The 22726-nt window shown below is 47.9% G+C and overlaps 3 protein-coding genes across 5 annotated transcripts; 2 read left to right on the top strand and 1 right to left on the bottom strand.

Moving 5' to 3' along the window:
- Positions 1 to 1583: 1583 nt before the first annotated feature.
- TMEM262 (transmembrane protein 262) lies at positions 1584 to 5176 on the top strand. Its single transcript, XM_039358517.1, has 3 exons — positions 1584 to 1844; positions 2372 to 2471; positions 3902 to 5176. The coding sequence occupies exons 1-3, from the start codon at positions 1659 to 1661 to the stop codon at positions 3979 to 3981; spliced, it is 366 nt and encodes a 121-aa protein (XP_039214451.1). The 5' UTR covers positions 1584 to 1658; the 3' UTR covers positions 3982 to 5176.
- ZFPL1 (zinc finger protein like 1) lies at positions 4050 to 14842 on the bottom strand. 3 transcript variants are annotated; one of them, XM_039358471.1, is made up of 8 exons: positions 14705 to 14842; positions 13018 to 13155; positions 11328 to 11439; positions 9632 to 9825; positions 8954 to 9029; positions 7545 to 7724; positions 6606 to 6735; positions 4050 to 5790 (listed from the first exon to the last, which is right to left on the bottom strand). In XM_039358471.1, the coding sequence occupies exons 2-8, from the start codon at positions 13117 to 13119 to the stop codon at positions 5607 to 5609; spliced, it is 978 nt and encodes a 325-aa protein (XP_039214405.1). In that variant the 5' UTR covers positions 13120 to 13155; positions 14705 to 14842; the 3' UTR covers positions 4050 to 5606. The 3 variants fall into 3 exon arrangements, with proteins under 3 accessions (XP_039214405.1, XP_039214404.1, XP_039214407.1); XM_039358470.1 differs by lacking the exon at positions 14705 to 14842 and adding an exon at positions 14565 to 14698; XM_039358473.1 differs by lacking the exon at positions 14705 to 14842 and adding an exon at positions 14569 to 14698.
- On the top strand, positions 14826 to 22335 carry CDCA5 (cell division cycle associated 5). The gene is made up of 6 exons (XM_039358469.1): positions 14826 to 14997; positions 15478 to 15590; positions 16756 to 16818; positions 17482 to 17526; positions 18328 to 18861; positions 21338 to 22335. Exons 1-6 carry the CDS (start codon positions 14835 to 14837, stop codon positions 21416 to 21418), a joined length of 999 nt encoding a protein of 332 aa, XP_039214403.1. The 5' UTR covers positions 14826 to 14834; the 3' UTR covers positions 21419 to 22335.
- Positions 22336 to 22726: the final 391 nt, after the last annotated feature.

The following is a 22726-nucleotide window of genomic DNA, read 5'->3' as shown; positions in this document are numbered from 1 at the left end:
CTCGCACTTCCGGAAAGGTTCCGCCTAGCTCCGCGGCCCGCAAGCGTGACCACTTTAAGGCTTGTGGACTTCATGTCCCAGAATCCCTCAGCCAGCGTAGTTGCCCGCTCTCGAAGTGAAACATGACATGACACACACCTAAATATACTATATACAACATATGTACAGACCCACACCCCTACATATACACCACAAATATTACTGTCCATCTTGAATATATAACGGGAGGAGGAAGCTTGAGAGTTCACAAGATTAATGCTATATGGCAGGGGTCTTCAAACTTGGCCTTTTTATGACTGGTTCCAACTGGGGTCACACGTGAAAGGCTACCTGTATTTAATGTTTTCACTATTTCTGGATTGCTCTCCAAGCATATTGCAAAGGCGGGTTATAAAACCAGTCATAGTTTCATTCCATTCAGCAGGGGTCTTCCAACTTGGCCCTTTTATGACTTGTGGACTTCAACTCCCAGAATTCCTCAGCCAGGCACGCTAGCTGAGGAATTCTGGGAGTTGAAGTCCACCCATCTTAAAACTGCCAAGGCTGAGAAATACTGATTAGACCCGGGGGTCTTCAAATTTGGCCCTGGAGGTCATCTAGTCCAGCCCTCTGCCCAAAGTACTGGAAGACCACTCATCCCTAGTCCTTCTGTTTTGTTAGACCAGACATACCTCGTTTTCTCAATTGTCCATTGTACGTTTTAGCCTTCAGATTCTTCATCATGTTTGTTACTCTTCTTTGCACTTTCTGGAGTCCGAGCCTGTTTTTGTTTTTGTATTATGGCGACCAGAAATGCATGCAGTATTTCAAGATTTTTTTGAAAGTTGTCTTGTTATTGAAGGGGCTTCTATTTCAATCACTGCTTAAGTGATGCATGGACCATGACTTCCTACGCTCATTTGCCAGTATTACTTAATCCACGGTGCTTGGATATGTGGGAAAAAGAGCTTATTGTTTTTACAGAACTGTAAGAAGACATGCTAGCCTGTGAAGAAAATATATTGTATATATTTCTAATGAGTCTGGCCGAAGTTTGAGAATTGTATGTAGGAAGGCCTCTGCTATGCTAAAAACCAGGTTTTAACCAGACTTGGCTGACCTGATAGTTACTTCAGAGACAACCCCCTAGGAACTAGTAGCCATAAAAGGTAATTTGTAAATAAGGGCGATAGAATTTGAATAATGGGAGATGTAATCAGGGGCAGAGATAATGCATTCACTTAGGCACTTCGGATAGGTTGTGATGGCAAAGTTGGGAGGTGAATTTGCAATGGCAATAGGAAATATAAAGAAAGGATATTAATGATTTAAGGTGTGTCCACTGTACCTGTGTGTACGTGATACATCCTCTTTGCAAAGTAGTACAAATAAATTAGCACTGTTTTCTCTTGGAAGTTTTGGCCTGGTGATTGTTTATTCAAACTAGACAACGAATCCCACAGGTGACTTTCAAGCTTGTCTTGGTCATCCATACCTGCTGTCGGGCGATGCCCAATACCCACCTGCTTTGGGGAAAAGGCTGCCAATCATCTGGCTTCTAGAATCTCTGCATCCTTATGACTTCATCAGCCCAGGCTCTCTTGTGAGATCCACCTCCTCCAGGAAGGGCTGCCTTCCCCACAGGTCCTCTAAGACTAAGGAGAACCCAGCTCCCCAAAATGCCGCAAATGGGATCCTGGAAAGACCCGTTCCTAACGGTCACCTTCCCAAGCAAGGTCATCTTTATCATTGGCTCTTGGGTCCTGTTCGTCATCCACATGGGAGTGATCGTCGGGGATCTCTACCACTTCCTGGTCTCTCAAAGAGGAGATCTCATGAGCTTCCACTTCACTGTATCGCTGCTGGTAACGGATCTTCTTGCTTCCCCTCTTCTGCAGCCCAACCATCCCACAGAGGAGAACATGAGGCAAAGGGGATAGATAACCTCTAGCTGGGGTGTCAGAAAGAACAGGCCGGAGAAAAGAGGCACCTTTTTTTTTTAAAGAAAAAAAGCACTGCCTTTGCCATTCCTGAAGGCCCTTGGGGAGGGGAACCCAAGTTATTCCTGTAAATCAGGAGGTCTCCAACCGTGGCGATTTTAAAACTTTGTGGGACTTCAGATCCCAGAATTCCTTGGCAAACCATGCTGGTTGAAGAATTCTGGGAGTTGAAGTCCACAAGTCTTAGAGTTGCCAAGTTGAAGAGCCCTGCTGTGAATTGACAGGGTGTGAGAGGTTACCGTTTCTGAGGGGTAGCATAACCATCTTCCTGTTGTCTTAAAAAAAATTAAAATGATATTTTTAAAACATTGAAGAAGGTAGGACAAAGACTCTGCTCTTTGCAACGGGAGACCATTCATTTTTTTCTCCCTTCTTCTTTGGGTTTCTGACAGTTCTCCCATGTGACCAGCTTTTATTTGGCCCTCCTAGCCAGCATCTACACTTTGCAAGCGGATGATGGCTTCCTGACGTGCTTAGCCCTGACTTCCTTTGGTAAGAGAATGATGATGATGGTGATGATGATGTAGAGGAGGAACTGTGAATTCCTAGGGCAACAAGTCAGCTTCTTTTAGCTATGGTTTAGTTTCCAATCCCTCTACCATCTAGGCCAGTGTTTCCTAATCTTGGCAACTTTAGAAGTCTGGCCTTCAACTCCCAGAATTCTGCAGGTGGCATACTTTAAAGCAGGGGTAGTCAACCTTGGCTTTTATGACTCGTGGACTTCAACTCCCAGAATTCCTGAGCCAGCCTAGCTGGCTCAGGAATTCTGGGCGTTGAAGTCCACGAGTCATAAAAGAGCCAAAGTTGACTACCCCTGCTTTAAATGTTGTGGCCTTCAACTCCCAGAATTCTCCAGCCAGCAGTACTGGTTGAGGAATTCTGGGAATTGAAGTCCACGAGTCATAAAAGAGCCAAAGTTGACTACCCCTGCTTTAAATGTTGTGGCCTTCAACTCCCAGAATTCTCCAGCCAGCAGTACTGGTTGAGGAATTCTGGGAATTGAAGTCCACGAGTCATAAAAGAGCCAAAGTTGACTACCCCTGCTTTAAATGTTGTGGCCTTCAACTCCCAGAATTCTCCAGCCAGCAGTACTGGTTGAGGAATTCTGGGAGTTGAAGTCCACGAGTCATAAAAGAGCCAAAGTTGACTACCCCTGCTTTAAATGTTGTGGCCTTCAACTCCCAGAATTCTCCAGCCAGCAGTACCGGTTGAGAAATTCTGGGAATTGAAGTCCACACTTAACGTTGTCACCGTTGCAAAGCACTGACCTACATTATTTTTTATTTTTTTCCTGCCGCAACCAATTTTCCAAGTTCCAAATTCTGAGAGTTGAAGTCCACAGGTTATATATAGGCGATAGTTGCCCAACCTGGTCTAGTGGTTAAGGCACCAGGATGGAAAGCAAGAGATGGCGAGTCCTCGTCTCTCCCGAGGCACAAAATCCAGCTGGTGACTTTGGGCCAATCACTAGGAGACGGCGAATTCTAGCCCCGCCTTAGACAGGAAAGCCAGCATGGGTGATTTTGGGCCAATACTTCGGTTTCAGCCCAATCCACTTCACAAGACTGTTGTGGGGAATCACCACAACAGTCCTGCCTTAGACATGAAAGCCAGCTGGGTGATCTTGGGTCAATCACTAGGAGACTGAGTTCTAGTCCTGCTTTAGCCATAAAAGCTGGCTGGCTGACTTTGGGCCAATCACTAGGAGACAGTGAGTTCTAGTCCTGTCTTAAGCACGAAAACCAGATAGGTGACTTTGGGCCAGTCCGTCTTTCAGCCCAGCCCACCTCACAGGGTAGTTGTCGAAGGGGAAATAGGAGGTGGATATGTTCACTGCCTTGAGTTTTATTTGTCAAAATAAAAGTGGGATGTAAACGAAGGCATGGATAAATGAATAAACAAATCCTTTCCTTTTCATCCAGTCGTGAATTTAGCTCTGTATATTGCCCGATTCTGGATGGACTATCTCACTATTGATTACAGGGAAGAAAAATACGAATGATCAAAAGGAGCCAGGCATAAGAAGAGCCGGTCCCTCTGAAGGAGCGACAGAGGAGTAACCGCCACCCGTTAGGATCAGCCAAGAGAGTTTAATGGAGTATTGACAAATGTCTCTATTGCTTCAATGTGCCACAGCTTTGCACTCTCTCCGTCCTACATCCACCGTCCACGGAGGCAAGAAATAAACCTTGCAGATCATTCACCGTCGTTCCACCAGCCCACACCTCTCCTGCAAAGGATGGTGGACAGAGGGGTCTTGCCTCCCCTTTCTTGACTGGACCTCTGGGACGAGAGAAGCCTTTTTTCCACCAGGTGCCCCCCCCCTCCAAAATGGACCTGGACCATCGCTTTGAGTAAAGCTATCGGCCCACCCAATCTGCAAAGACCAGAGAAAGGTGGTTCTGGAGAAGACAAGGTTGCTGCCCCCCCTGGTCCCGCCCCCGAGAAACTAAAGTTTAAACAGAGTAGAGATGTTGTCAGAGGTGAACCTGGAAGGCAGAAGGTTATCTGGAACCAAGAGGACAAGTGGGGCATAATATAACGGGCCTTCTTTTTTTAATGTGTCTTGTCTGACTTATCAAGTAAAGCAATTCATAAGTACGGAAGAACCGTCCACCTCTCATCTCCACAGCACTTCAAACCACCTGCCAATCAAACCCTGGACCTTTTCAACCCCTGGGTTGCAGAGAAAGGCTGTGGATGCAGCCTTTGGGTCCTACAGAATGGCCCCCAAGCCCAAGGGCCTAGAAAGACACACGTCTTGGGGCTCTCAAAAGACAACTGACTTTCCATATCTAGCAGGTAATTGGAGGGAAAGCAGCAGAGAGCAAACAGCAAACTAGCTGTGTTAAGGAAAAGGACCGAGGTGGGGTGCAAACAGGTGTTGCTCCAGCTTACACAGAGCTCTCTTTTTGGGGGGCAATGGTGCTCTGGTGTCCCTGCAACCAAGGGCAGCTTGTGCACAAGCCTCAACATGGATTTAGGAGAGGAGGTCCTGTTACGTGATGTAGAAATCCTCAAACTTGGCCGCGCTCTTTAGTAAGAATTGCTACGGGTTGGGTGAGCACAACTGTCTCCCAGTCAATCACTGCAGTCTCAAACCACCTTTGAAGAAGGAAAACAAAGCAACGGGGAAATCACTGAACCGCAAGGAAGGACCCAGAGGATATTTCCTCAGCCGAGCACGAGTGGAACCCGGGGCGTGAGAAGAGAGACCAGGACCTCTTTTGCCCACCTACCCCTACCGAGTAGCAGTAGAGAAGAAAACTAGAAGGGGAGCCATTGTTCTCTTTAAAATTGCCAGTTCAATCCTGCCCCTTAATGGCCCGCCAGCCCTTTCTGCATAAAACTGCCCATCGGGGCAACAAAACGCATCATTTGCAACTCCCATCGGACTGGGGGGGGGAGAAGAGAAAGAGATGGACCATCTTTTAACTGGCATGCCTTCATCCAAACTTCAAAGGGGTCCCAACAACCTTGTCTGTCCAGGCTGGGAAGCTCCCGGGAGACCCACCCAGCAGATGCAACCCCAGGCCTCCCTCTGGGGTGCAGCTTTGCCAAGGAGCTGCCAAGAGCCGAGAGCGGGGGTACGGGGCCACGTGACAAAGGAGAGGCCAACCCTACTCGCTACTGTCCCACTCGGATGTGAGGGTTGAACTTGGGATCCAGGCTCGGGTCGTTGTCCGCCGAGGCCCGGCCGAGTTTCATCATGACGACGACGAGCGTCAGGAAGCCGATCCCGCCGATCAGGAGAAAGATGACAAACCTCTGCATTAAGGAGCGTGGCTGCTTTCGGGTGCCAAAGCGGTTCCTGCAGACAAAACGAAAGAGAAGATAAAGCTGCTCCCCCTCACTTTGGGAATGTGAATTGGATTTTGCCCACTGGGAGAGCTTTGCAACGGTTGGCTGGCTCGCCGTGAGATCCCACAAGCTGGATCCTGCGCCAAGGAGCAGACCTTCTGTAGGATCCTTCTGTAGGATATTGACAAGCAAGCAGCAGCAGCATAGAGCCATTTTATGCTTTCTTCTCCTTCCTCTTTTATCTTAGGAGCTTTTTTCCCCCTGTATCCCCAGAGAAATTACGAACAGAGGAATGAGGACGCTGCCAAGGAGAGAATCCGGAATCATCAAGAGAGCAGAACCCGAAGTGTCTCCAGGTCCGCCAGATCGGAATTGTACTTACAACCGGCTTGGAATCCCATCTGGGCGCTTTCAAAAGGCAACTGGACTTTCCCGTTTGTTTCTTTTTCTCTCCTTGAAAATATTTCGCTTCTCCTCCAAGGAGCTGCTTCAGTGCCGGATGAGAAGCGGAACGTTTTCAAGGAGGCAAATCCACGAAAGCCCCGTTGCCTTTTGGCACCACCGTGACCTGGAGGGTCGAGCATCTCCATAGACCCGCAACCGGCGTGGAAGCGAGGCAGAGTCTGGCAACGCGCTTCGGAAGAGAGAGCGGCCCGTTTTTCGAGCCCGCGAACAGCTCACGCGACCCAGAGAACCGCTTGAGGAAACTAGGCCTTCCGCTTCATTTTGTGGCCTTCCTCCCGTGTGGCCTCCCATCGCTCTTGGCCCTTCTCTAGCCTCTGCTGCTTTCTACCGCAGGCAACTCTCGGGACCGCCGGGACTCACTTGAGCAGCTGGGCGAGCCAGCTGAGCGTCGGCCTGCGCCGGTATTTGTCCTCGTCAAAGTCGATGGTGGCGCTTGAGTCCTGGCCAACCCCAGCTTCCCGGGTGTCGTAAATTTTCCGCGACGAGGAGGCTGCAGGCAAAGAGAAGGGAAGGCTGGGAGGAAAATAGCCACCCTTTCTTGCCCCCCTGCCCCCCCAAAAAACCTCTCGTAGTTTTGCCCGAGAAATTCTGTATAATTGATTATACGAAACCAAGTAAGAACAGTGTAGTGCTATCATGTAAACCAGTGTTTCCCAAATTTGACAATTTTAAGGCCTGTGGACTTCAACTCCCAGAATTCTGGGAGTTGAAGTCCACAGGCCTTAAAATTGTCAAGTTTGGGAAACACTGATGTAAACTCAACCGTACGAATCATGATGGTGTAAGGAAAAGAAAAGAAAAAGTCTGGGAAATCAAACGGCAGACTGGACAATCCTCCCCATTATGCAAACTGGCCACGATGCTTAAAGTTCTTCTTCCTTGCCCTTCTGTAGGATATCGACAAGCAAACAGCAGCAGCACAGAGCCATTTTATGCTTTCTTCTCCTTCCTCTTTATCTTAGGAGCTTTTTCCCCCCCTGTATCCCCAGAGAAATTACGAACAGAGGTGGGAAAAAAACCCTCCAAAGTCTTTGTGAACTTGTATCCAGATTTTTTTTTCCCCACTTGAGTCTGTGAGGAGTTCCTTAGGGTTCCGCGTGATAAAGAATGAAGGATTGATCTGTCATCAAATAAAGGCACTCCAGATTCTAAGCAAGGATAAGCCAAAGATCAAACGTCGGCAGGAAATGCTGACTTTTATTGGGACTGCCGAAGGAGGATACTGCTACAAGCTGGGTGACAACACCTCCCCCCCCAGAAAAAAATCAATTTATCTCCCTCCCTTTCAATACTGCCGACCTGCATTGATGGCGAGAAGGTCTCTACCCCCATCACCCATGCTGACAATTGTGTGTTGGTCTGCAACGTTGCCGTTCTTCAGGTTTTGCTGTTGCTGTTGCGGGGACTCAAAGTGGCCACTCGCACTGTAGGCAAAAACGGACGCCGAAGTCTGTGAAGCGGCTTCTTCTGAATTTAGGCCTGGGAAGAGAGAGAGAAAAAAAAGAGAAGGCAGAGGAAGAACAGCTTGGGCTCCAGTGAGAAGTGGGGTTTCTGAAATGCTTAGCATTTTGCTCTGCTGTTAGGTGTTGAGTTTTCTGGGAATTATAGGACTGTATGCATTTTTGTAGGCTGCTGAGCCCTGAGGACGCAGCACATAAATCAATGTATGGATCAATAAAGGAAGATATAACCTAGCCTGATTGTGGCTGAATTTAGGCACTGGATTGTGCACGCACGAGTGCCTGCCGCTCAAGCACATGGAGCTGCGTGCGTCTGCTGCTTGCGCAGCCCGGTTTCAAACAGGTTGCAGCCCAGTAACCTGGCTGTGGCCCACGGGTTGAGGACCCCTGTGCTAGAGTGACTGTTTTCACAACATTGCTAAGCAGGATGAGTTGTAATCACAGGGACTCGGGGTGGGGGTGGGGTGGGGTGCTTAGCAGGCTGTGCCAGCCTTTGATTCATTTATGATTCAATGTGCAATGAAAAGCATTCGGGGGACAATTTATTTGCAAGTGTAAAAAAAATGGATGGGGGAGGGGGCTTGGAGGCATTTAAAGTGCAAGGATGTTCGCTTTTTTCCTCAAGTAAGATTGGCCAGAGACATGAAAGAGGATTTTTTTTTTTTTTGCTTATAAGAAAGATGGGTGAAAAACAACCCGATGAACAGAATAATTTAACGTATTTTGAAACCCAGATGCTTCTAAGGCACAAACTATGGATGGCCAGTCTCCACTTAAATGGAATTTGAGGCTTGTGCTCTTGATGGAATTAGCAATAGCACGTCTTAGACTTATATACCGCTTCACAGTGCTTTACAGCCCTCTCTAAGCGGTTTACAAAGTCAGCATATTGCCTCCTCCCAACAATTTGGGTCCTCATTTTATCAACTTCAGAAAGATAGGACACTGAGTCAATCTTGAGCTGGTGAGACTTGAACTGTCGAAAGCCACCACAGCTCAGGGATACACCAGGGATAGGTGGTAGCTTCTACCAGAAAACTCAAAGAGATCTCCCGTGCCAAGAACATGATGACATGGTCCCCATCTAGCTTTTCACACGGTTTCTCCCCCTTAGTAATTTTTAAGATGAGTGGACTTCAGCCCCCAACAGTCCCTAGCCAGCTGACTGAAGAATTCTGGGAATTGAAGTCCTCTCATTTTAAAAATGGCTAAGGTGAAGAAATGCTCTCCTGAGCTCATAATGCTCACCTGTGAAGCTGGACCAGTCGCTGCACTCTGAGGCACTGTGAGTATCCATCTCTTGAGTCACCTCCGTTTCATCAATCTGAGCAGAAAAAAAACAAACAACCCCCCCAAATCGAGGTTAATGATCTAGTGGGATCTGGAGAGAAAGAAAGTCCAAATGAAGGGTGCTTTGATTTGACTCTTAGAGACATCCTGGATATGTTTTTTTGTTTGTTTATAAAATTAGTTGGACACCCATCTTACCATAAAGCAGTGGTTCTCCACCTGTGGGTCGGGACCCCATTTGGGCTCGAACGACCATTTCACGGGGGTCACCAAACAACGCAGTCCGCCATTTTTCCCCCCTTTTCCTTAGCTGTGCTCCTCCCTTTTATTCTATCGGCTTTTGAAAGCCAATAGAATAGACTCTCTTGAATAGAGTCTAATTCTATTGGCTTTCCAAAGCCAATAGGAATTATCCAGGCTGTCTCTGCCCTACTGAGCCCGCCAAAAGCCCCAGTCTGCCAACGGTGCTGCACCGGTTGAGTAGTCCTCGACTTACGACCGGTTGAGTAGTCCTCGACTTACGACTGGTTGGGAGTCGCAGCATTAAAAAGGTTGAGAAACACTGGTCTAACTTGACCTGGCTGCTGTCCAAATTGCCCGTGAAGCAGCTCTAAGATGGCCGGATTCGTTTCTTACCAGGGGAAGTCTGAGTCCGGCCCGAGCCCAGTTGACAGTTGAGAGCTTCTCTCGGAGGGCAGACGCAACTGGACTGACCAAGTTGGTGGGAGGGAAGACGGGACCCTGGCAAGAGGGACATTGGTAGCCGGCGGGGGCCGTGTTCTGGGGCAGCTGGTTGGCCATCTCATTGAGGCAGGACCAGTGAAAGAGATCTAGAGGGAAGAGGCACCGTTAAAGCTTTAAAGCAAAGTCCTGTCTTGATGGCGCTGCGCAAAGAGGCCGCGCGTCTATGGAGATGCTCGATCATCCAGGTCGTGGTGCTTATTGAAAAGACAACTGGACTTTCTTGGGTTTTTTTTCTTTTTTTTTCTTTAATTAAAAGTTTTACAAATTACAATATAAAGCCCTCTTCCCCCCCTCCCCCACTTCCCAGAGCTGATTACAGGGTAACAAATAAACAAACATAATCTAACTAACATAAACCAACTATACTCTCAATCAAAACCATAACACACGTTAACTCCTTCAAAACAAATATTAGCAAATTAAAACAAAAATAATAATATAATTAAAACTATTAATAATTATCTAAGATCTACTCAAAAGCAAGATAATACTTTTGAGTTTCATACTTCTTCTGAATATAATGAATCCATCTTCTCCAAACCGTAATATATCTTTTTTGTGAATGGTCCTTCAAATAGGCGGAGATTTTCGCCATTTCTGCTAAATTAGACACTTTAAGTATCCATTCTTCCAAAGTAGGCAGTAAGTTTTTCTTCCAAAATTGCCCCATTATAAGGTTCAACATCAAATTAGTTTCTTTAACATCCAAATCTACAATAATACCCAACAAAAGTAATTGTGGAGTAAACTTTATCTTTTTCTTAAAAATCTTTTGAATATTCCACCAAATCTTAATCCAAAAAGCTTTAATATCTCTACAAGTCCACCAAATGTGAAAATAAGTTGCATCTAAATTTCCACATCTCCAACGTTTGGGCTGTAAATTTGGATACAAGCGGGACAACTTTTGGGGATCCAAATGCCATCTATAAATTGGTTTTTTTTCCCTAATGACTAACTCCCAGAGGGCTAATGACCGGATGGCTCCAAAGAATATAAATCCTTCTATTCCCCACCATTCAGTCAGAACTGAAGAAGCTTCTTGGAGGAGAAGCGAAACGTTTTCGAGGAAAACCCAAAGGAAGTCTAGCTGCCTTTTGGAAAAAAGCATCTTTGGGACCACCATGACCTAGATGACTAGATGAAATCTTCATGGTTAATAGCAGTCTATGGAGATGACAGTAAAATCAAATAAAATCATGGGAATTGCAATCAAACCTTGGATAATGAAAATCCACTGGGCCCTTTATAGCTTGGAAACGGGGAAACATTTCTGCCAGTCTCCCAACACCAAGGGTCTCCAAACTGGGTAACTTTGAAGATTTGCAGACTTCAACACCCAGAATTCCTCAGCCAACCTGGCTGAGGAATTCTGGGAGTTGAAGTCCGCAAGCCTTCCAAGTTGCGAAGCTGGCTGAGGAATTCTGGGAGTTGAAGTCCGCAAGTCTTCAAAGTCGCCAAGCTGGGAGACTCCTGTCCTAAAAGGGTGGGAGAGGAGAGCCCCAATGTATCCCGTCCCAGATAGCGTTTTGGGGAGCCACAGAAGGGGAAGCCTGTCTGGCACAATGCCCGGAGAGTTTCTACTAACCGTAACACACAAGCCGAACCGTCTCTTTATTGGAAAGAAGCACATTACACAACCGGCAGTTGGGATTGTAATCGCTGTCTTGAAGCCACTGCAGGTACGACTGGACGATGCACTGAAAAAAAAAAAAACCCAGAAAAATAAACAATTGTGCCAAGGGGATCAGGTGGAAATTGGAGGGGGGGAGTCTGTTTATTTCATAGGATCCGAGGACTAGAAAGGACCTCGGAGGTCTTCTAGTCTACCCCCTGCTGAAAAGATGATGATAATAGTAGTAGTAATAGTAGCAGTAGTAATAGAATTGGAAGGGACCTCGGAGGTCTTATAGTCCAACCACCTGCTCAGGCAGGAGACCCTATACCATTTCAGACAAAAGGCTGTCCAGTCTTTTCTTAAAAACCTCCAGTGTTGGAGCATTCACCACCTCTGGAGGCAGGTTGTTCCACTGGTTAATTGTTCTCCCTGTCAGGAAGTTTCTCCTTAGTTCCAGGTTGATTCTCTCCTTGATGAGTTTCCATCCGTTGCTTCTTGTCCTGCCTTCTGGCTTCCCAATTGACTTTGCTGGTCAGAAGTTCCCAAAAGGGGATCACAAAAGTGACTGTCATAAATACAAGTCAGCTGCCAAGTGGCAGAATTTTGATCACGTGACCAACGGGATGCTGCAACAGTCGGAAGTGAGAAAAACAGTCATGTCACCTTTTTCAGAGCCGTTGTAACTTTGAATGGTCACTCAATGAACTGTTGTAAAAAGAGGACTGCTTGTAGAATCCTGGGCATCCTTACTGGCCCTAGAAAAAGAGGCTGGAAGGGACAATCTTAGGACTGTGGACTGACAGCGAGTCAGTGCAACATGTGTACACACAACCTATGACCGTCACTAAGTGGAGGCTGTGTCTGCCTGAAATCTCCCAAACTCTTGGTTTTTTTGTTTTTTGCTTAGTGCGCCAGAAGAGTCAAATTACTTGCATGCAGAGAGGTTATCACTGACTAGATCAGTGGTTCTCAACCTGTGGGTCGGGACCCCATTTGGGGTCGAACGACCATTTCACAGGGGTCGCCAAACAACGCAGTCCACCATTTTTTCCCCCTTTTCCTTAGCTGTGCTACTCCCTTTTATTCTATGGGCTTTTGAAAGCCCATAGAATAGACTCTCTTGAATAGAGTCTAATTCTATGGGCTCTCAAAAGCCAATAGGAATTGTCCAGGCTGTCTCTGCCCTGCTGAGCCTGCAAAAAGCCCCATTCTGCAAACGGTGCTGCACCAGTTGAGTAGTCCTCGACTTACGACTGGTTGAGTAGTCCTCAACTTACGACCGGTTGGGGGGGTCGTAAGTGGACTAGATCTAATTAGCCTATCAAAGGATTGGGGGTGACTTGATAACATCTTCCAGTACTCGGGAGCTGTCACAGAGAAGAGAAGATTGACTTTGTTTCCAAAGCATCGGAGGGCAGGATGAGAAGTAACGGGTGGAAGTTTGTTCAAAATGATTCAACCTAGAACTAAGCAGGAATTTCCTGACAGTGAGAACAATTAACCAGTAGAACAGCTGGCCTTCCAAAGCTGTGGTGCTCCAACACTGGAGGTTTTCAAGAAGAGACTGGACAGCTATTTGTCTGAAATGGTACTATATAGGGTATAGGGGGTCAGACTAGAAGAATCTCATAAACTCTCAATTTCAAAGCATTCGATTTACCTTGGCATGGTTAGCGACAATGCAGTTCTCGCAGACGTTCACCCGATGCTCAAAACAGAACAGGTTTGTGACTTTCCTCTTGGGACATTTGCAGAGCCCCATCGTGGTCAGCGCAGGGGTGGCGTGGGCCGAGAAAAGCTGGAGAAAGAAGAGGACATGGGCAGAGGGATTACCTACACTGCTTAGCCACGGCTCATCTGCGCTTCCCTGAGCACATTTGCAGCTTCCCCATTGCCTCTGCTGATCAGATGTTGCTTAGCTGCAAGAAAAACCCCAAGCTCAGGGAGCACCCAAGACCCCACCGTTGTCCTCTTCCTCTCCACAAACTCCACTCCCTTCTAGTTCTGATGATGTTCCCTAGTTGGGTCATGAAACGTCTGTAAGAAAATCACAAAAGCTCCGAGGGCACAAAGGATTCCCCACCCCACCCCAAGAAGCCCTCATCACCCGAAAGGGCTGCTCAGTGACCGATGAGGCTCCAAACCTGCCCGCCGTAACTCCAAAGCAAGCTTGATCTAATTCAGTGTTTCTCAACCTTGACCATTTTAAGGCATGTGGACTTCAACTCCCAGAATTCCACAGCCAGCAATGCTGGCTGTGGAATTCTGGGAGTTGAAGTCCACATGCCTTAAAATTGTCAAGTTTGGGAAATACTGGATTAAAGCATACTGGCTCAGGAATCCTGGGAGTTGAAGTCATCCCTCTTAAAGCATGATGGCTGGGGAGTCCTGGGAATTGAGATCCACCCCTCTTAAAGCATTGCTGGCTGGGGAATTCTGGGAGTTGAAGTCCACATGCCTTAAAATTGTCAAGTTTGGGAAACACTGGATTAAAGCATACTGGCTCAGGAATCCTGGGAGTTGAAGTCATCCCTCTTAAAGCATGATGGCTGGGGAGTCCTGGGAATTGAGATCCACCCCTCTTAAAGCATTGCTGGCTGTGGAATTCTGGGAGTTGAAGTCCACATGCCTTAAAATTGTCAAGTTTGGGAAACACTGGATTAAAGCATACTGGCTCAAGAATCCTGGGAGTTGAAGTCATCCCTCTTAAAGCATGATGGCTGGGGAGTCCTGGGAATTGAGATCCACCCCTCTTAAAGCATTGCTGGCTGGGGAATTCTGGGAGTTGAAGTCCACATGCCTTAAAATTGTCAAGTTTGGGAAACACTGGATTAAAGCATACTGGCTCAGGAATCCTGGGAGTTGAAGTCATCCCTCTTAAAGCATGATGGCTGGGGAGTCCTGGGAATTGAGATCCACCCCTCTTAAAGCATTGCTGGCTGGGGAATTCTGGGAGTTGAAGTCCACATGCCTTAAAATGGTCAAGGTTGAGAAACACTGCTCTAATTCGACTCCCCGGGGCTGCAATCGGGGCGTCCTCCGGACGGAGCCCAGCCCCATGATCCCCATCCCTCCTGGCCATCAAAGCCCATCGCTTCCTCCCCCCCCCAAAGGCCCCGGGGGCCACGTGATCATATTCCCGACCCCCCCCCTCCGGGCCAGCAAGGGAGCGGACCTTCCCCCGCAGCCCCCGGAGACGTGCTCTACCTGCCTCCCTTCGCGAGGAAGCAGTCCCGGAGCGGCCCCCGCGCCAGTACGGAGCGTCCGAGCGTCGCCCGAGCAGCCCAGCCGCCGCTCGCTCGCTCTCCTGGGCTGGGGCCGGTCCGCAGCCGAGGGGCGACACCCACCTGTCTCCCCCGCCTCCCTCCGTCCCGCTGCCACGTCTCTTCCGGGAACGTCGCGTTCTGATGGCGTCACGCCGATCTCTCTCTCTCTCTCACTCTCTCACTCTCACACTCCCCCGCCTTCTCTCCCAAGATGGCGCCGGTCGCGCTTCCGGCGGACGGCCCGACGTCACTTCCGGCGAGGCTCTGGCGGGCGATTTCAACGGCGCAGCGAAGCGGTTCGGAGGAGGCGGCGGCCGCCATGGCGGGAGGCCGCCCCGGGAGGCGGGCGCGCTCGGCGGGCGCGGCCCGCGAAGGTGAGGGAGGTGTGCGGGGGGGGTCCTCTCGGAGCAGGCCGGGGCTGGAGACGGGGCTCCTCTGCCTGGCCTGCAAAGCGCTCCTGGGGCGCCCGTGCTCGGCTGGGCCCGTCGCAGCTCGGCCCGTTTGGCCGGGGGAGGAAGGAGGCCGCGCGGCTCTGGTAGTCCCCGAGGGGATGTTATTTAGAACGCTTCTTTTCTTTCTCCATTCTCAAAATTTATTTATTTGTGTAAAAATCCAATTAGCTCTGATATATAAATATATAAATCCTTACATTTCCTCACCATTCATTTAACAAGTGTCTCACTTAGCAACAGAAATGTTGGACTCAGTTTTGGTCGTAAGTCGAGGTCTATCTGTATAGGATGCCCTGGCTTATAGCATGACTCTGTTTTTAAATGAAAACATTCGCTGAGTGTGGACTTCATGGTTTTTCTTAACGTTTTTGATCAACCCCTTTTCTCCTTTCTTTCCCCCAGGTGCTGCTGCTTCTCCCCCCCGGCGAAGGTCCGAGAGGAACTTGCCTTCCTCAACTCGTCCAGTGTCCCAGGAGAACCCCAGGGGGGTGGCCAGGAAAATGATGGGCAGCCCGGTACGAGAAAAGCATTGTTGTGTTCTTTCCTTTATTCTTTGTGAATTTGAAATTCTGCTTGAGTTGTGATGCATTGAGTGAGCCATTCAGCCTTACAACCATTCACGTAGTAGTCAGAGTTACAAGAATCAGTGAAAAAAAGTGACGTATAATTATTTTTCATGCTGCGACCGTTGCAGCATCCCCATGGTCACGTGATTAAAATCCAGATGCTTGGCAACGGACTCATATTTGTGATGGTTGCAGTGTCCCGGGGTCCCCTTTTGCAAACTTCTGACAAGCCATTCACTTAATAATCATGACCCTAATTCAGGGGTCTGCAACCTTAAACACTCAAAGAGCCGCTTGGACCCATTTCCCAAGAGAAAAGAAAACATGGGAGCCGCAAAATGTGTGCATGCACAGGCGCGCGTGTGCACCCGAGGGGCGGGGAGCATGTTTGAAGAGTTTAATTAAAAAGAAATAGAGGCTGCTGTACATGAGTTCTCTCTCTTCCCCCCTCTCTCTCTTTCCTCTCCCTCTCTTTTTCTCTCTCCCTCTCTCTTCCTCTCTCTCTCCCCCCCTCTTTCTCTCTCTCTCTCTTTCCTCTCCCTCTCTCTTTCTCTCCGATCTTCTGCTTATCTGGCAAGCTGGCTTCACACTGTTCTCCAACAAGTTGACACACATTATTGGGCTGGCTCTCTCCTGCCCTTCCTGCAGAGATGCAGCAAATGGAGGAGCCCCCCCCCCAGAGAGAGAGAGAGAAAGAGAAAGAGAAGGGACGCGCAAGTGCCTCTGTCTTTGTCTCTCTGCAAATGGCAGAGGAAGCTGGGAGCCGCAGGAGAACACTCAAAGAGCCACATCCAGCTCTGGCGCTGCGGGTTGCCGACCCGTGCCCTAACTTAATAACTGCAGTGATTCGCTTAAGAACTGTGGCAAGAAAGGTTGTAAAAGGGGGCAAAACTCACTTAACAAGTGTTTCACTTAGCAACAGAAATTTTGGGCTCAGTTATGGTTGTAAGTCGAGGATTACCTGTATTTGAGGTGGGAGTGATGTTCAGGTTCTCTCAAAGAATGTGATGTATTTTGAGACAGGAATCTCAGGTTCTGTGTCTTCAACAGAAAAATTCTCCCCCAGCTGCATTTTTCTTTGCCACCCGCCTGAATCTTTTTTCCCTCTTTGCAGCGCCCGGCTGCCCCTGTCGTGCGCACGATAACTCTGAGAAAGATTAAGCCACGGAATCAGCAGGTGAGTAGTTGTTATCAAGCTGTGTATACATATTCCACCTTTCTGTGATTTTTTTAAAAAAAATAAATGTTATTGAGGTTTATCCGAATAAAAGATACAAATGAAAAGAAAGACAATAGGAAAGGTGGGAGAGAAACAGAAGGGGAAAGAAGATGTGAAGGAAAAGGAAAAGAAAAAAAAATCCAATGGCCTCCAATTTTCTTTGCTGCAGTAAATTACACTGTGACTTTTTACTTTGATATAATTAATAATTACTAGCCATTTCTACAACAGCAAGCTAAATCATCAAAACCCAAAGTCAATGTTTCATTAAGTCTAGAAGTGGTTTCCAAATAGAAACAAAACTGGATATATTGTTTAATTAAGACAGTGATGCCAATTCCATCACTATGAGAATTGACCCATCTTTCCTCCTTCTTCTTATTATTCTCCTTATTATTCTTATTATTCTTATTTCATATGAGTAACAGAATCTAGCAATAATGGATAAAAATTCACCAACTCAGTATATAAAATGTGTATCAAAATATAAGACATCAGAGCAGTGAACCATTTTTTTAAAAAAACAGCACGAGTGATGAATAAAATTATAAATAAAATTAAATCATGGTCTTATGCCCAATTAACTACATATTACATTTTTCCCCCTCTACTGCTCCCCAGGATAAGATGAAAGGAAGTGATTTAGTCTCTCGTCGGAGTCCAAGGGTAAGCATGGAGCCACAGCAATTTTTGAGAATTAAAAGAACGTCTTTCAGCAAGATTGGGAACCTTTAAGAAGCCTGGCCTTCCCAAAGGTGGCTGGGGAATTCTGGGAATTGAAAGTCTGACACATCTGGAGCAGCGGTCCCCAACCCTTTTGGTACAAGGGACTGGTTTCGTGGAAGACAATTTCCCCACGGACTGGGAGGGGGGAGGAAGAAGATACAACTTAGAGCATACAACATGCGTAGTTTATAGTAGGGTTCGCGATCCTAAAAGAATCTAATGCAGTGGTTCTCAACCTTTTTAATGCCGCGATCCCCAACCAGTCGTAAGTCGAGGACTACTCAACCGGTCGTAAGTCGAGGACTACTCAACTGGGGCAGCACCGTTTGCAGAATGGGACTTTTGGCGGGCTCAGCAGGGCAGAGACAGCCTGGACAATTCCTATTGGCTTTTGAAAGCCAATAGAATTAGACTTTATTCAAGAGAGTCTATTCTATTGGCTTTCAAAAGCCAATAGAATAAAAGGGAGTAGCACAGCTAAGGAAAAGGGGGGAAAAAATGGCGGACTGCGTTGTTTGGCGACCCCCGTGAAATGGTCGTTCGACCCCAAATGGGGTCCTGACCCACAGGTTGAGAACCACTAAGTGTAGGGTTTCCTGCCTGAGCAGGGGGTTGGATTAGATGACCTCCAAGGTCCCTTCCAGCTTTACTACTATTATTATTATAATGGCTCAACCTTCCGACTCTCCCCTTGTGCTGCTTTCCACCTGAAGTAACGCGGGCCCTGTTCCTCTTTTGCAGATCTCCTTAAAAGGAAACAAGGAGAACAGCCCCCCGGCGGCCCCTGAAAACCAACGTCCCCACGGAGGGGAGACCCCAAAGAAAGCCCAGCCTTTTACCCCCTGCTGTCCCTTGAATCTTGACGCAAAGAATTCACCGAAAGAGACTAGCGTTCGCTCCCTGGTCAGCGCCAACACGCCAGATTCTCCTCCGGGATCCGAACGAGACCTGGCCATGGCCAAACGGGTGCGCCGGTCTTACAGCCGCCTGGACGTCTCCTTGTCCCACAGCTTCACCGAAAAGCAGGAGTTTCCGAGCTTCAGCCTCGCTGGCACCTCCACGCCCGCCGGCGGTCCCGGCAAGCGGCAAACCCTCTTTGGTTTTGAGAAGCTTTTACTCCCAGGGGAGCTGCTAGAGCCCCCCACTTTGCATAAAAGCGGCGCCCCAAAGACGTCAGCGGCAGGAAGTGGGGCCTTCGGGAATCCGGACACCGACATCCCCGGCATCTCGTTTGGCAGAGAAAAACGAAGGAAGAAGAAGGTGCCTGAGTTTGATGTGAGTGGGACTTGGGGCGCTGGGGGTAGCCAGGCTGTGGCTGTAGGTTTGGGGCAGGTGGTCCTCGATGTACGACAGTTTGCTTAGGACCATTTTTCACACTTAACGACCGTTGCCGCATCCCCGGGATCACCTGGTTTACATTTGGACGCTTGGCAACTGACTCGCGTTTATGACGGTTGCAGCGTCCCCAGGTCACGTGATTCGCCTTGTGCGCCCCTCCGACAAGCAAAGTGAAAGGGGAAGGCAGATTCACTTAACAACCACCTCACTAACTTAACTGCAGTGATCCACTTAACAACTGTGGCGAGAAAGGTCGTAAAATGGAGGGGGAAAAAATCATCAAACAACCGTCGGGCTCAGTCACAGAAACTCAGGGCTCCTCTGTGATAGTGAGTTGAGGGCTACCTGAACTTTCTTACAATGAGCAAGGATGTCCACAACTGCGGTGATTCGCTTAGCAACTCTGGCAAGAAAAGTCGTAAAATGGGGAAAGACTCACTTAACAAATTTCTCCCTTAGCAACATAAATTTGGGGCTCGCTTGTGGTCGTAAGCTGAGGACTACCCATATCAAACTATGGTCTCCTCAATGCCATTGACCTGAGTTGTGCATGCAGTGTACTAAGGCAGGTGTATCACAGTTTGCTGCGGCCATCTCTTACATTAATATCCAAGAGCAGGGCTTTTCAACCTTTTCACCCATTGTACCACTTTTAGGATACGGCAACATCCGAGTACCACCAGTCGCCTAGCAAGGTGTCAAAACCTCGATGACCCCCCCCCAAAGGAAAAAAGTGATAAAGTACAGGTAGTCCTCGACTTACAACAGTTCGCTTAGTGACTGTTCGAAGTTACAATGGTACTGAAAAAAGTGCCCCCCAAGGCACAGCCGAGCAAGACACCTGCTTGCCCACCCGGCGGTGCTCTTCCTCCTGTCCAAGGTTTCCATTGTTGTGAGCATTTCTGTTGAGGATTGGCAACGGGGTGGGGTGGGGGGTGTTTGGGTTTTATTCCCCCCATCTGCTGGGTGGTTGCAGCAGGTTTTGGTCACTTCACATGACCCTGGGACACTGTGACCGTCATAAATATGAATCCGTTGCCAAGCATCTGAATGTAAATCACAAGACCCTGGAGATGCTGCAACATTCCGGCTGATCGGTGCTTCTTCTGGGCTCAGTGGAAGCACCAGGATCAGTGCTGAGTTCCAGCTGGACCCTGGCGCTGATCCTGGTGCTTCCGCTGAGCCCTGACAGCCCCGAAGAAGCATTGATCAGCTGGAAAGCAGCACTGATCTTGGCGCTTCCACTGAGCCCTGACAGCCCTGCAGCTCCAGCCGTCTCTCGCTCAGGCTTGTGCGGTGCTGCCACTGGTTCAACTCATTCCCCTCCCCTGCTACCACTTTACTAGGATGGTCGTGTACCACCTGCCAGGTGCCAATCTACCCCAGGTGGTACCCGTACCACTGGTTGAAAAGCCCTGGGCTGGATGACCTCCAAGGCCCCTTCCAACTTTATCATTATTATTATTATAAATGGTGGAATGGAATCATTAAAGAAAAGATGGAAAAGGATAAAAATTTAAAACAATTTGCTATTTGTTTTAAATCATTGTTGAATTCTCCTGTGGTGGGTTGGCTGTGGCAAGTTGTCTCATTCTCTACTAAGGCAGGGAAGTGCCGCTGTCCGCAGGCATGAGGGCGACAACTATTGTTTGCGTGGCAGAGCAAGTGATCCAGTCCCAAAAGGAGCAGATGGCATCAGGACTTATTTATTTTTTTATTTAGTGTATGGCATTTCATACATGACTAGCAATACCTATTAACATTTCACCTTGATTAGTCAACCACAATAAAAGGCAAATTTTATTTATGTTTCATATAAATTACTTTGTATCAGGACTATAAGAAAATATAAGCATTATTTATATCAGGACTAAAGTTTATATATACATGTAGTCCTCGACTTGCAGCCTTCGTTTAGCGACCGAAGTTACAACGGCAGTGAAAAAAGGATCGAGGACCATTTTCTACACTTAACGACTGTTGAAGCACCCCCTTCGGTCACGTGATCAAGATTCAGCCCCTTGGCACCTGGTGGCAGGGTCCCGGGGTCACGTGATCCCCTTTTGCAACGGGGGGAAGCCAGATTCGCTTAACAACCGTGTTACTAACTGAACAACTGCAGGGATTCACTTAACAACTGTGGCCAAGATAGGTTGTAAAACGGGGCAAAACTCCCTTGACCACTGTCGGGCTCAGCAACGGAAATTTTCGGCTCAGTTGTGGCCGTAAGTGGAGGACTCCCCGTATAAAGATCTGTGGAGGAATTTAATCCAGAAATCCTGCAAGGTTCTTATTGCCTTGGTGGAGAACATTAGCGCAGTCTTCTTATCTTGTGTTTGGGGGGGGGAAGGCTTGATTGTCCGAGCAGGAGCATCTTTTTATCCAAATTAAAGACATTTTATTCCCTTTCTAGAAATCAGAGATGGACGAATGGGCCGCCCAGATGAACGCTGAGTTTGAAGAAGCCGAGAAGTTTGATCTCCTTGTGGAGTGAAAATGCATCCGCTCAGCACCTCTTCGATGGCCAGAATATGTTGCTTGTACATAAATCTGAAACCCGCCCCGGAGGACGCTTAACCTTTCTTGGCATAAAGCTGTAAAATTTCTTACTACAGGCTTAACTCGGTCACAAAAGGCAGCTACCACTTCTCTTGATGCCCCACCACCCCCCAAAAAACAAAAGATACTATATTGTTCTACGGGCTTGTGAAGACTAATTTTTTTTTTTCTTATCTGTCACTTGAAAAATATGTTCAGAAGGATCACAGTTCTACCCAGCATCACAATTTTGGTAAATGGCTTGGCCACCCTTGGAAATAGCTTGTTTAGTTTCCTCTCGGCTTCCTCCCCTCTCCCCCCCCCCACAGAAAATAGGCAAGATGTTAAGGTGATGTGCATCCTAGCCTTTGTTTCGCTCCGTCGTTTTATTATTTTTTTAATTATTTTTCTTCTGCGTTTGCCTTCTGCACAAGTCATCTTTGCTTAAGCCAGTGGTTCTCAACCTTTCTAATGCCGCGACCCCATAATACAGTTCCCCATGTTGTGGTGACCCCCAACCACTTATACATCGCTGGGTGCCAGGGGCGTGGCCAAAGAAAAGGGGGCAAAAAATGGCGGACAGCCTTGTTTGGCGACCCCCTGTGAAATGGTCGTTCGACCCCAAATGGGGTCCCGACCCACAGGTTGAGAACCGCTGGCTTAAATGGAGCAGGGGGCCTGGTTTGCTCTGCTGTTTTTAGGGGGGAGTTAATGGGGAGTTTGTGCAGGCTGGTTTTAAGGAAGAGCCCCTTGAACAGACTCCTTGCAGCGGCAAAGTTTTTGAAGTTTCGTTTGTCTGTTGTTAGCCTGCTGATGTTTCACTGTGCAGCCCTGTTAGAATAAGGATAAGAAAATTAAAAAGACTTTCCTTCAGTTTTCCTGTTGTCTTTTAGATGTCTAACTATTCATAGACCCCAAATATGCTTCTTCAGGAGGCAACTTGACTTTCTTATTTTTTCTGTGTCCTCAGGGTCACCCGAGTAGGGCAAACGGTCAATACTCAAGTGACCCAAAGGACACAGATAAGCCTCCAAGTGGCGTCCACCACTCTCAAAAAGAAGGCAACGGATCAGCTGTTGCAAGGAAGATAATCCCTCCGTTCCCCACCATCCATTCAGAGCTGAAGAAGCTTCTTGGATCCAAAGCGAAACGTCTTCAAAGAAAAACAAGAAAGTCCAGTTGCCTCGTGAAAAAGCATCTTTGGGACCACCATGACCTGGAGGAGGAGAACCTCTATAGACATTGAACTATTCACGTGTATTTC

The sequence above is a fragment of the Crotalus tigris genome, unplaced genomic scaffold, assembly GCF_016545835.1.
Source record: "Crotalus tigris isolate CLP2741 ecotype Arizona unplaced genomic scaffold, ASM1654583v1 scf7180000019021.11574027:1482141, whole genome shotgun sequence".
Classification (NCBI taxonomy): domain Eukaryota; kingdom Metazoa; phylum Chordata; class Lepidosauria; order Squamata; family Viperidae; genus Crotalus; species Crotalus tigris.
This window is presented reverse-complemented; position numbering and strand designations above follow the sequence as displayed.

What these genes read in the sequence shown, in the direction of transcription:
- CDCA5 (XM_039358469.1), top strand. Translation starts at nt 14,835, where the DNA reads ATGGCGCCGGTCGCGCTTCCGGCGGACGGCCCGACGTCACTTCCGGCG. An exon ending in GGCGGGCGCGGCCCGCGAAG is followed by an intron (nt 14,998 to 15,477) that starts GTGAGGGAGGTG and finishes TCTTTCCCCCAG; the next exon opens with GTGCTGCTGCTTCTCCCCCC. An exon ending in TTAAGCCACGGAATCAGCAG is followed by an intron (nt 16,819 to 17,481) that starts GTGAGTAGTTGT and finishes ACTGCTCCCCAG; the next exon opens with GATAAGATGAAAGGAAGTGA.
- ZFPL1 (XM_039358471.1), bottom strand. Translation starts at nt 13,119, where the DNA reads ATGGGGCTCTGCAAATGTCCCAAGAGGAAAGTCACAAACCTGTTCTGT. An exon ending in CCGGACTCAGACTTCCCCTG is followed by an intron (nt 9,030 to 9,631) that starts GTAAGAAACGAA and finishes TTTTCTGCTCAG; the next exon opens with ATTGATGAAACGGAGGTGAC. An exon ending in CGACTGGTCCAGCTTCACAG is followed by an intron (nt 7,725 to 8,953) that starts GTGAGCATTATG and finishes CTCTCTTCCCAG; the next exon opens with GCCTAAATTCAGAAGAAGCC.
- TMEM262 (XM_039358517.1), top strand. Translation starts at nt 1,659, where the DNA reads ATGCCGCAAATGGGATCCTGGAAAGACCCGTTCCTAACGGTCACCTTC. An exon ending in ACTTCACTGTATCGCTGCTG is followed by an intron (nt 1,845 to 2,371) that starts GTAACGGATCTT and finishes GGTTTCTGACAG; the next exon opens with TTCTCCCATGTGACCAGCTT. An exon ending in CTTAGCCCTGACTTCCTTTG is followed by an intron (nt 2,472 to 3,901) that starts GTAAGAGAATGA and finishes CTTTTCATCCAG; the next exon opens with TCGTGAATTTAGCTCTGTAT.